This window comes from Hemicordylus capensis, chromosome 4, assembly GCF_027244095.1.
Source record: "Hemicordylus capensis ecotype Gifberg chromosome 4, rHemCap1.1.pri, whole genome shotgun sequence".
Taxonomy (NCBI): domain Eukaryota; kingdom Metazoa; phylum Chordata; class Lepidosauria; order Squamata; family Cordylidae; genus Hemicordylus; species Hemicordylus capensis.
Genome location: NC_069660.1, coordinates 68,028,833 through 68,039,595, shown reverse-complemented (window position 1 = coordinate 68,039,595; position 10,763 = coordinate 68,028,833). Strand labels below are relative to the sequence as shown.

The 10,763-nt window shown below is 40.8% G+C and overlaps 1 protein-coding gene and 1 long non-coding RNA gene across 5 annotated transcripts in view; one reads left to right on the top strand and one right to left on the bottom strand.

Moving 5' to 3' along the window:
- Positions 1–10,763, top strand: part of LOC128325430 (uncharacterized) — a 30,961-nt gene that overhangs the window by 12,483 nt on the left and 7,715 nt on the right. The window lies entirely within an intron of this gene.
- Positions 5–10,763, bottom strand: part of DSTYK (dual serine/threonine and tyrosine protein kinase) — a 77,191-nt gene continuing 66,432 nt past the window's right edge. For 2 of the 4 annotated variants that reach the window (XM_053251158.1, XM_053251159.1), the window contains exons 9-13: positions 10,627–10,759; positions 9,979–10,092; positions 8,279–8,393; positions 6,571–6,705; positions 5–3,964 (exon numbers count right to left, since the gene is read on the bottom strand). In XM_053251158.1, coding sequence (XP_053107133.1) covers positions 3,777–3,964; positions 6,571–6,705; positions 8,279–8,393; positions 9,979–10,092; positions 10,627–10,759 — 685 coding nt within the window. In that variant the 3' untranslated portion in view covers positions 5–3,776. Of the gene's footprint in view, positions 3,965–3,984; positions 5,105–6,570; positions 6,706–8,278; positions 8,394–9,978; positions 10,093–10,531; positions 10,760–10,763 lie in introns of those variants that run through there. The other 2 variants (XM_053251160.1, XM_053251161.1) reach the window with 2 other exon arrangements.

The window sequence follows — 10,763 nt, the reverse complement described above, 5'->3', positions numbered from 1 at the left end:
CAAGAAACATTAATGCGACCTTTATTATACAGTATAGCACATTGTGCATTCTACCAACTATTAAAACAGACCTTCGTTAGAGCACTAAATGAAGTCTTGAGCCATAGTCGCATCTCTTAAAATACATGTAGTGAGGGAAGGGGTGACCGCATTGAGAAGGAAATTAGTATTACAGAATACAAGGGAAATATTTGTTCTGAGACATCTCATTTCCATGTTATTGCACCTTTTCCTATACAGTTGGTAAGTTTTGTTACCTTTGCCTTTAACACTAATATACATCAGTTTTTTAAAAAATAAAATAGTACAAAATTGATAGGCATTACAATGGAGCTATACAACTCTTACGTTTCTCCCTCCCCCAAAAGCTAACAGTTAACAGAACCAAAACAATGGAAACATTAGACATTTAAGAAACACAGTGCTCTTTAAGCCCCTGAAGGAGTTTCAAATGCAGATGTGCTCTTATTCTCTCCCTAGAGGAAAATGTTCATGGTATAAAGTTTAAAAAAATAAGAAATAGGATGACTTCTGGCTAGGAGGCCAGTAGGTACAGAGAAAGCATCACACACACATTTAAGCACTATACAGAACCACATTACGTAGGAATGCATGTGCTGCTTGCTCATTCCCTTAGTCTGTGATGCTGCAAGAGCCAACATTCATGCATCCTCTAACCCTCCAAACACTGCCATGTGAAGGGGAGGAAGAAGTAACTAAACAGAAGTGCTCAAAAAAAAAAAAAAGAGTAAATTGAATAATTTGCTTAAATTAGAAAACCTAGAAGAGCTTGCATTGTGCTGTCAAGTCAGTAACACTGAGAACAAAAGAGTCAGTTGCCAAACAAATGCTTCCCACAAGCCACTTTAGACAGCATTGTGACAGGCAGCAGCAGAAATGCACCAGCAAGCTGAGGATAATACTCTAACACCATAGCATAGCGGTCTGACATTGCATTCAAGGCATGATTTAATTCGTGCAGATCCTATGTAGTGTTTTGTCCAGAGGCTTAAATGGCCACATATTCCAAAGCAGGAATGAGTACTCTAGTTAATAAGTCTACTTTAGATAGCTCTATCTGAACCATCAGCTAAAGCACCAGTATGGATGCTACAATCCCTCCAAGTATATGCACTTTGTAAACTGGTGTGATTTCTCATGCTTCCAGCTCACTCACTAAGGAAACATTTTCAGAGCACCGGCTTTAGCCATCAAGTTGGTGGCAACATGTAAACCTTACATAGTTCAGTAAACAAAGATAGAATGAAGTGATGAAGCCTGGATTCTAGTAAACTGCTTTGGGAGGGAAAGGGTTGTGCTTGTATTATGCAAGATATAAAACAGTGACTTTAGAAGGAGCTGGGTGTTACTACTTTTGACATTCTTTTGTAAAATCATTTTGAGTAAGACAGCCTTTATTCGCAATGATTTTGAGTTCCTCTGCACTCACTGTCAAGTTACAGCCAGCCACCATCATCTCCACCATAAAACCCACTGGCTGCACTGTAGTTTGCCCCTATAGCTGCAGCTGTGAAAATATTTGGTGTGTTTACATAACACACTCCATTCTCAAGCCACAAAGGTTATATGGGGGAAGCTTACTAGCATTGCCAATATGCCTTGCATTTTAATCAAAGTTGAATGCTTTTTATCTAGAACTTTTAAATAGCAGAAGACAACAACTCATCTGTTTCCTATTCCTAAGTATGTGAAATCTGCTTCTAGACAAAAGAATGAAAGTTATATCTAGTGAAGAAAGTGCACCTGTGGCTTTTCACTGTGCAGGGAATGTCTGCAGAGCCAACTTTGTACTTCTGGGGGTGGGGAAACTCCCAGAGGTATTGACAGAGTATTATGAATCAGCATTTGAAAAGGCACAGGGTAAAGAGAAGGAAGTAGATGCTTGGGAAAAGCTAGGCAAGACATTTTCAAATAGTTTTATTTATATAACCTATTGCTAGACTTTTCAAAAAAAAAAAAAAACTGACCTGGACCCTGGAATTCTAAACCAAGCCATGAGCCACCACAGCACAGAGTAAATGGATATGAAATTGAGTAATACTGTTAAGTAACTGGAAAAGTGGCCTCTGTTGCACCAGGCAAGTGACACTGAGGATTTCCAGTTTGAGAATTGATGTGCTTTTCTGTGAACATGGTTGACAGCTGTTACCACCCACTGCAATTCAAGTTCCCAGATACAATTTGTGGACAGAAGTGCCAGTAGGGTGTAGACCACCACATAGCAATGAATGCCCTTCAAGTAAAAAGCAATCATTTAAAAGCAGTTCAATTTTATTGCACACAAAGAAAGGTTTGTCAAGGCTGTTGAGTAATACTGCAGGGGTACTTTAGTCTCTAATGCCTGATGCTGATGCAAAAAGGCAAAAGGCTGCATTTCTGCTCTACACTTCCAGAAGCAAAGTATTTTATGCTGCATGCTTGATTGGCTTTGCACAACACACCAGATTATCCTATGAAGAGAGAGTGCATACCTCATTAGAATGTGCTCAAGAGACTCCCATTCTCCACACACCTGGAGCAACACTGGTCTCTTTCTGAACTCATACCAAGTGCAAACTCTATTTCAACCTACGCTCCCCTCAAAAACACTTCTACCAAGAAACTAGTTATTGGACAGACACAAAGGAATCTGATGTAGGAGATATGGAAGAGCCCATCATTTCAGAGACCTCTGGACTTTCCTCCCATGTGTTCCCTGCAATGGACTCCTAGATTATCAGCTAAATGACAAACCAAGGAAGTGAATGATGGACATAGCAACCATGCACATCTATGGAATGACAACAGATTTCTCTTGGATACTCTTCAAGGGAATGACTTAAAAATACACAGCCGAAGAAATCTTTAAAACGCCTGCCAATATTAGAGTTTAAAACAGTCACTGCCGCTACATTTAGTTCAAAACAAGAAAACTGCTCTAGTTAAAAACACAGTCTGCTAGTTGTCTACTGGGTACAGACAGGAGTTAGTTGTCAACAACTGGTGTTTCTATCTTTGTGCATTTTTTTTTTTTTGAGTACCATCCATGTCACTGTAAGATTGTAAAAAAATTAAAATGTCATCTTCACTCAATTATTTCACAAATTGTTATTAAGCATTTACTAGAAAGATCTCAACTCACAAGACAGAACAAATAGCTTATACTTCTTAGGGTATTTCCATTGCAGTGGAGCCTTCCCCGAGGATGAGTATGGATGCTTTGATCCCTCCATGTAAACATATCAAGTATTATGGGAAGTCAATAATAGCTCATGCCTCTAGAGTCTCTGCTGCTGAAGTTAGCATAATTACATACCCTATGAAAGCCATACAATCTTATTTCTTCCAGTCACCAACATTCATTTGAGAGACATTCAGGGAGTCTGCTATACTTAAGACAGCTAGAAGACTGTAGCTGCAGATGCAAATTGTAGGAAATCCCAGCTGTGCTGGCTTGCTAGACTGCCCAAACATACAGTGCATTTTCAGATATTGGAGTTTCAAGGGGATAAGCAAAATCCCTTACAGTCAGAGGCCTGAATTCCCCATCTTTTTATTTGCTTTTTAATAAAGTGGGAAGCACTGGCAACTTACATTAGTAGTGTGTATTGGAGCTAAGTGTCCATGGCTGCTATACGAGGTGGAATTCCAATATCCTCTCACCTGAGCACACCATTTTTTGGCTGGTCTCGTCAGATGAGCAACATCTCAAGTTGCCATTGGCAAGGTGGGAATCAGAGTTCTCACATAATACAACAATTTCTTCCATGGCTTCATCAAGTAGAATCATCTAACCCCCTATTTAACTGCTCAGAGTTCGACTTGCAAAGTCTGTTCATTATACCCTGCAACATGGGCTGGACTATGCCCAGGAGTGGTCGCTGGGAAGGGTCCCCATCCCAAGAGGCTTCCATCAGCTGCCAGCACTCCTCATCAAAGATAGCAAGGCGCTCAGGACGAACTCCTGGGAAAAGAGAACAGAGGATATGGTTATTTGAAAAGGGAATGAAAGCGTTAGCTATTTTGGCTTTAACTACAATTGTCAAAGACATCAATAGTGTCATCTGACCACTCTGGAGAGAAACCTGAGCCAATTAAGTTCAAATATGGACAAAGTCTCTGAAACTACTCATATATTTCAAAAGATCTCAAATATGCATGAATATTTGCTTGCATACAAGTGGTATACTCTGAATACAGCAGCAGCTTCCATAAGCAGAGTTCACCAGGAATATACACAAGCCTACTCATGAAAGCAAGTGCTTTAACTGAGGAACCTTTTCCAGGGTTACACTGTTCACATGAAGCAGATTGCTTGTGAGGCAATATTCTTACATTGTAGCAGATCTGTAACATAACAACTCCTAAAGCGTCTCTAAGCCAGCAACCCCAAGCACACAGATCTGGAAGCAAGGACTGAACTCAGTAGGCTTGTTTACACAACTGTTTGAGTCTAGGTTTAATGTGGGTTACCAACATTTAGCGTGATTGTGTGAACCCATGCCAAGGTGGTTTATGGCCTGATCTTGGCATAGATTAACAATCATGCTAATGTAGGTAACCCACATTAAACCTAGATTCAAACAATTGCATGAACAGGCCGGGGGAGGGGGGGTGTCTTTGAGTAACACACCTAGGATTGTTGACTTGTACTACTGGTGGTATTTCTAACTCCAGTTAGGAAGCACCACATGTAATGGAATTTACACAGCTAAAGTCATCCATGTAGCAGATGAACTAACCTTGAGTGGATATGAATTTCTTCACATTGGAAGAAATGAGAATCACCTTTTGGGAAGCTTGAAAAACTAGTACAATAATCAAATGAATATTCAGGAGACTGCACTAAATTGTGGTAGCTATAAGATTTCACAAGGAAAATACTGATCAGGAAATGAAGCATGTTCACAGATCTGCCACTTTAGATTCTCAACTCAATGCACTTCAAGCACTACAGATTCTTCAAACACTTCAAAGACGACTTAACATAATGCCTATTTGAAACAGACTGTTGTTGCCTTGTTCAGAATTGACTTGAAAGCACTTTGTTCTCAGAAAATGATGATCTGATGATTTGGACTTTCTGGTTCTCAAACAGCTTTATCTACAAAAGCAGATGGAATTAAGTTTCACTGGGTTTTTTAAAAGATATATATTTGAAACTGATTTCCTACTTTTCTGTCATATTCCTCAACGAGAGCTACACTTTAGTACTGAAAAATTAACAGTTTTCTATACGTGGCAAATAAATGGAGACATCAGAATATCAAAATCATGGTCATTTCTAGAGCAGACATTCTCACTGTGTTATAGTGAAGTTCCCCAAGTAACAAAAACCATGCCGAATTCTCTAGAATATAAGCTAGTCAGTCTTAGTTATGTTATATAGGCTCACTATAAGAACACCTGCTGGATCAGGCCCAAGGCCTGTCTAGTCCAGCATCCCGTTTTACACAGTGGTCTACTCTGACAAACACACAAGCAAGAGGTGAGGGCATGGCCTCTCTCTTGCTGCTGCTCCCCTGCAAAATGGTATTTAGAAGTATCTTGCCTCTGAGGCTGGAGGTGGCTTATAGCCATCAGACTAGTAGCCATTGATAGACTTATCCTCCATGAATTTGTCTAAGCCCCTTTTAAAGCCATCCAAGCTAGTGGCCATCACCACATCCTGTGGCAGAGAATTCTACTGGTTAAGTATGCATTATTATATAATTTTCTATTAATTCAGAAACATTTATTGTTGTCTTGGAAACAAACAACATCAGAAGAGAATAGACCAGGATGATATGACTCATGAGGGGGGAAAACATGCAACTGTACCATGGAAGGTCAAGGATGAAAACACATTTTTATTCAAATCAAAAGCACAAGCAGCAGACACTACTAAAAACTAAATATGCATTATTTGTGGACATCTGCTGTTATTGTAAAAGTTAAAGGCCATTATGAACAGAAGGTGGTCACAGACTATTTTACATGCTGCAAACCATTAATAGTAAGCTGGAAGTGTGAGCTGATAAGCTAAAACAAACCTCCTTGCTTCCCCATTTCTCTCAGCCCCTAATCTCTGCTTCAGAGTTCCAGCAACTATGCAAATGTAGAGAGAGCAGAACAAAAGGATGCAAGACCACTTGGTACTAACATGCTTGCCTGAATTCACTGGAACTACAGAGTGTGTATAGGTATAGTGGAGTAGTTTGGTATATGGCTTGCTGCTCCAAAGCAGAAACAAAGCAAGGTTTTCTGTGCTAACCTGCCTCACAGGATATCTATGTCCGCTACAAAGCAGATAATGTACTGCCACCGAGCTCCTTGGCCCCTCTTCAGGATGGATGTCGTGCCGAAGTCAATGCCCCAAGAGCTTGAATTTGTCAAATCAGAGGCATGGAAGGTACTGAATGCTTCTACATTCATCTTTTTCCCTGGTAGGGACACTACACTGAAGGTAGCTAGCAGAGGAGAATTGTGGTCAGAAAAGGACTCTGAAACCTCACTGCATGAACAGAGCTTGACATTCAGATGCTGCATTTCTGTGTAGTCTCCATTTTTATAGCAAAATATAATGCCTACCTCTTCGTACATTGTTCCAAAGATGATCCTTGCTTGCACATCTCTCAAAGGCCTCTGGCAACTTCACTTGTCCTGAGCAGATGTACCAGAACAAGATACCAAATGCATATACGTCTACAGAGTTATCATACTTCCCTGGACAAATAAGCAAGAAATATTGAACAAATTTATGTATGGAAGTCGGTTTGCATTAGCTATAAAAGCCACATGGCTATAGCAGGACAGAGTTATTTGAGACTCCAGCACAAGCGAAGAACCAATTCAAACAGTATGGGCAAAACCTGAACGAAGACTTAGGCAGATGATGTTCTGCCCAAAGGGAGGAGGGGCAATTTTCACCAACTCCACTTCCCTTTGCAGACAGTGGGCACAGGGTACTAGAGAGAGAAGGCAGACTTGGTAAAAATCACCCCACCACTTGCATAAGCAGAACACCTTCTTGCGCAGAAGTCTGGTTGTTGCCTTATATTTTCAGAAAGGATATTACCCCCAAGATCTGGAGCTACAGCTACCTGCTCCATTGGATTACAAAATGTGTTTAAATGATCTTCCCAAATGAGTCCACTGTGCCTACAGTTCGCTTCCATGTGGGTCTGCCAGATTATGTAGGAAGAGTATGTAGATGTTCTTGCAGGTCTGTGATGCTTTGGCCATGCAGCTCCAATTTTGGGTAGCAGCCATACAGAACAAAAGATGTTTGACTCTGGACTTAGATATAGAGTTTGTAGGAGACAGGAAGTACATCAAGTCTGATATATTACTGGCACTATGTTAGGTCTAATGTCTTAGTTGTACCCCATTTTAATCCAAGATCAACCAAGGTATTTTCAACTATATCATTTGTCATGGCATGAGGAAGTGTGCTGTGGCAATTTTGACCATCTTATAGAATACCCTCTTCCAGAAGCTTGCTGCAGTCTAAGTCTCAACACTTTTTGAAAGCTTTGCTTGTTGTGTTAGCTTTCATGGCTCAGGGTGATGAAATTTTATTCTGCGTTTTCGATGTTATATTTGTTATGCAAACACACCTCAAGTCTTCAGTTGAGGCAGGTTGTAAATCTAAAGGATTCTGCTTAACACTACATGCTAGTCAACTAATACATCAGTGAAAGTTCGCTAGCAAAGCCTCAGAGATGCAGAAGTACTAGTGTGGCAAAGCAATGCCATAAAGGTATTCTGCATTTATCTGTGAACAAATGTTTTAGGGGCAGGCAGAATCTCACATCCACATGTTTTTACATGTTTAGTGCAAGTACTAACATTGCATTTTAAACCTGCCAGGAAAGATATTTTACAAATCATAAATCATGGCACTATTCTAAATAAGTCTGACAGTAAAATCAGCTTAGTTAATAAAACCTGTCAGAGGTTAGGGGTAGAGGTTGAGGTTGTTCTCACTATCATGCGACTCATTATGCAGAGACCCTGAGTAGATGGTGGTTGTACAAAGTAGTCTTCAGCATTAGCACTGAGTGTTTGACTAAATAAATACTGTGCTTCTCAGATTTGTCATACAACATTATGCTCATGAACAAGTCCCACAGAGTTCAGTGGATCTTACTTTCTTGTAAGTATGCTTTGCCTCGCCAGGATATGTGCACGTGTCTAAACAGACTTCCTGCTACAAGCAGCCCTCTATCAGTACACTTAAGTCTTATAAATCTGATTTCAGTTTCTCTATGGCTACCAGTCAACAGGAGCAGCTCACCTGTGAAAAGTTCAGGAGCCATGTGGATAGGGGTCCCAACAATACTGCCAGACATCATTGCTTCAGGTTTGCAGAATCCTAGGTCTGTGATTTTAGCTCGATTATTTTTATCAAGCTGTAAAGGATACAATGTATTTATGTTCAATCACCAGCTCTTACTGAAACAGGCTAACATGCCATCCTTTTACAAGTGTGTAAATGCCCAATTATTTTAAACACTCCCAGCCATTTCAGGCTAAGATTCATAACCTAGTTTAGCACTTCCAGGGACATGCAATTGATCAGTGGAAGAGACAGTCAAAGACAATGCAATAGCCAATCCGTATTGTTTGCCCCCAGCATCTGGTAAACCGACATGTCACTTTTAATATGGAGATTCCATTTGAAGCTATCATGACTAGAGGCCAGAGATGGGTATGGAAACCTTTTAAGAAGTCACCTGAACAATAGCCATCACTACATAGGTAGCTGCCATAAACCAAGTCAGGCCATTGGTCCATCTAGCTCAGTACTGTCTACACAGACGGGCAGTGGCTTCACCAAGCTTGCAGGCAGGAATCTCTCTCAGCCCTATCTTGGAGTTGCCAGGGAGGGAACTTGGAACCTAGATGCTCTTCCCAAAGCAGTTCCATCCCCTAAGGGGAATATTTTATAGTGCTCACATGTGGTTTCCCATTTGAATGCAGCCAGGGAGAACCTGTTTAGCTAAGTCATGCTTACTACCACAGTGTTAGTTGACAGTGTGTTGCCTGATGCGGTATTTCCCTTTATCTGCCTTAAACATACTGTCAATCAAAGCATTGGATGACCCCAAATTCAATTACTGAACAGAACAATTCTTCTCTTAAAATTCATTTCACTCCAATTCAATTAGTTTTGTTGAGTTCTATCATGCTCTTTTAAAATGTGGCTCCGTTTATGATCTTTCCACTCTTTGGTGTGGCTCTGTTTATAATCTTTACCCCAAGGCTAGGCAATATAACTATGGGTACTTTACCATGTATTAGGGATGTGCATGAAATGGAGTTTGCATTTCGTTTCAAGCTCAAAACAAAATGCAAATGCCTGGATCATTTCCTTGTTCTGACTAAACAAGCTCAGAACATTTCAAGTGTTTCGAGCATTCCGAGTGCCATTTTGCAGGGGATTTTTCCAGAGAGAGCTGGTCTACCAAATGGTAGCTTAGCCATGCCAAGTCAAGACCAGACCTCCAAAGTGGGCCAATGTGCCAAGTCGCTGTGGAAGCCCAGTCTAACTGCCTCACACGGCAGGTGGACCAGACAGACATCTGAGTTGGGCCAACATGCTATGTCTGGAGCAGAGGCCTAGTCTACCCACCAACCCCAATTGGTAGACCAGCTCTCACCAGAAAAAAAAGCCCTCCAAAATGGCGCTTGAAATAGAGTTGTTCTGATCCAAGCTAAAAAAAAGGCCCCTCATTTGAAGGACATTTTATTTTGAGCTCAGAACACCCAAAATGTTCCAAGCGCACGTGCACACACACTCCATAACTGTTTTGAGCTTCTGACTTTGCTCATTCCATTCTCCCATTAAAAAAAGCAGACACGTGCTTTTCACTTTTATATAGAGCAGAGATATCTTTTCAAGAAAGGCTCAAATGAGGCTATTATTTCATCTACTGGTGTATCATTCCATTTCAGCAAGGAATACAAAGCTACTGGCAGACAGATCTCCCTTACCAATACATTTTTAAGTTTGATGTCTCTGTGGACAAGCCCCTGGCTATGAAGAAACCGAATCCCCTCAACGACATCCAAGGCAATTTGCAATCTTGTCTCCAATGTCAACCCAGCCTGACGGGAAAGAAAAGCTCATGAATGCCATTGACAAATTGGCAGTCTCTCTCTAGTTATTACACTATGCGCCTTGCATAAAATGGAATAGCTCCAACAGAAAAGATCCCTTAGGAGAGCTATTTCTTCCTCATACATTTTCTTAAGTGTCTCACAGAATCTGTACTGTTCTACTGAAAAGAAATCTACAGCTCTAGTCCCACACTGCTAGTGAGAATTGGATGCACTGTCTTCTTTACCCTCCCCCTCCTCCACATTATAACAGTTGGTTCACTTCTGTCATGCTTGGCCCTCCAGAAATAACAGAAGGAATGTGCTGCCAGCCAACACTGCAATGGGGGCATGGGGAGAAACAGATTAATTAGGAATAGCATGAAGAGAAGAATGCTGCAATAATCCAAAGCAACATTAAGTGTAAATATGCTGCAAAAACACACACCTGTGAATAGAATCAGTAACATTAAATCAGAGCTACTGAAGATGGTGTAAGTCTTTACAGTGCCAGTTTTCCATCTGATCATTTCTCTTCCTCACCTTCAATCCTGTATAGAGGTCTCTGTGCAATTGTTCCATTATAAGCAGAACAGCAATGCTGGAACCTCCCCCATACCCATAATCTATCACTGACCCATGAAGGTCTACCAGCCGCTCATGCTTAGGAAGAGACCTAG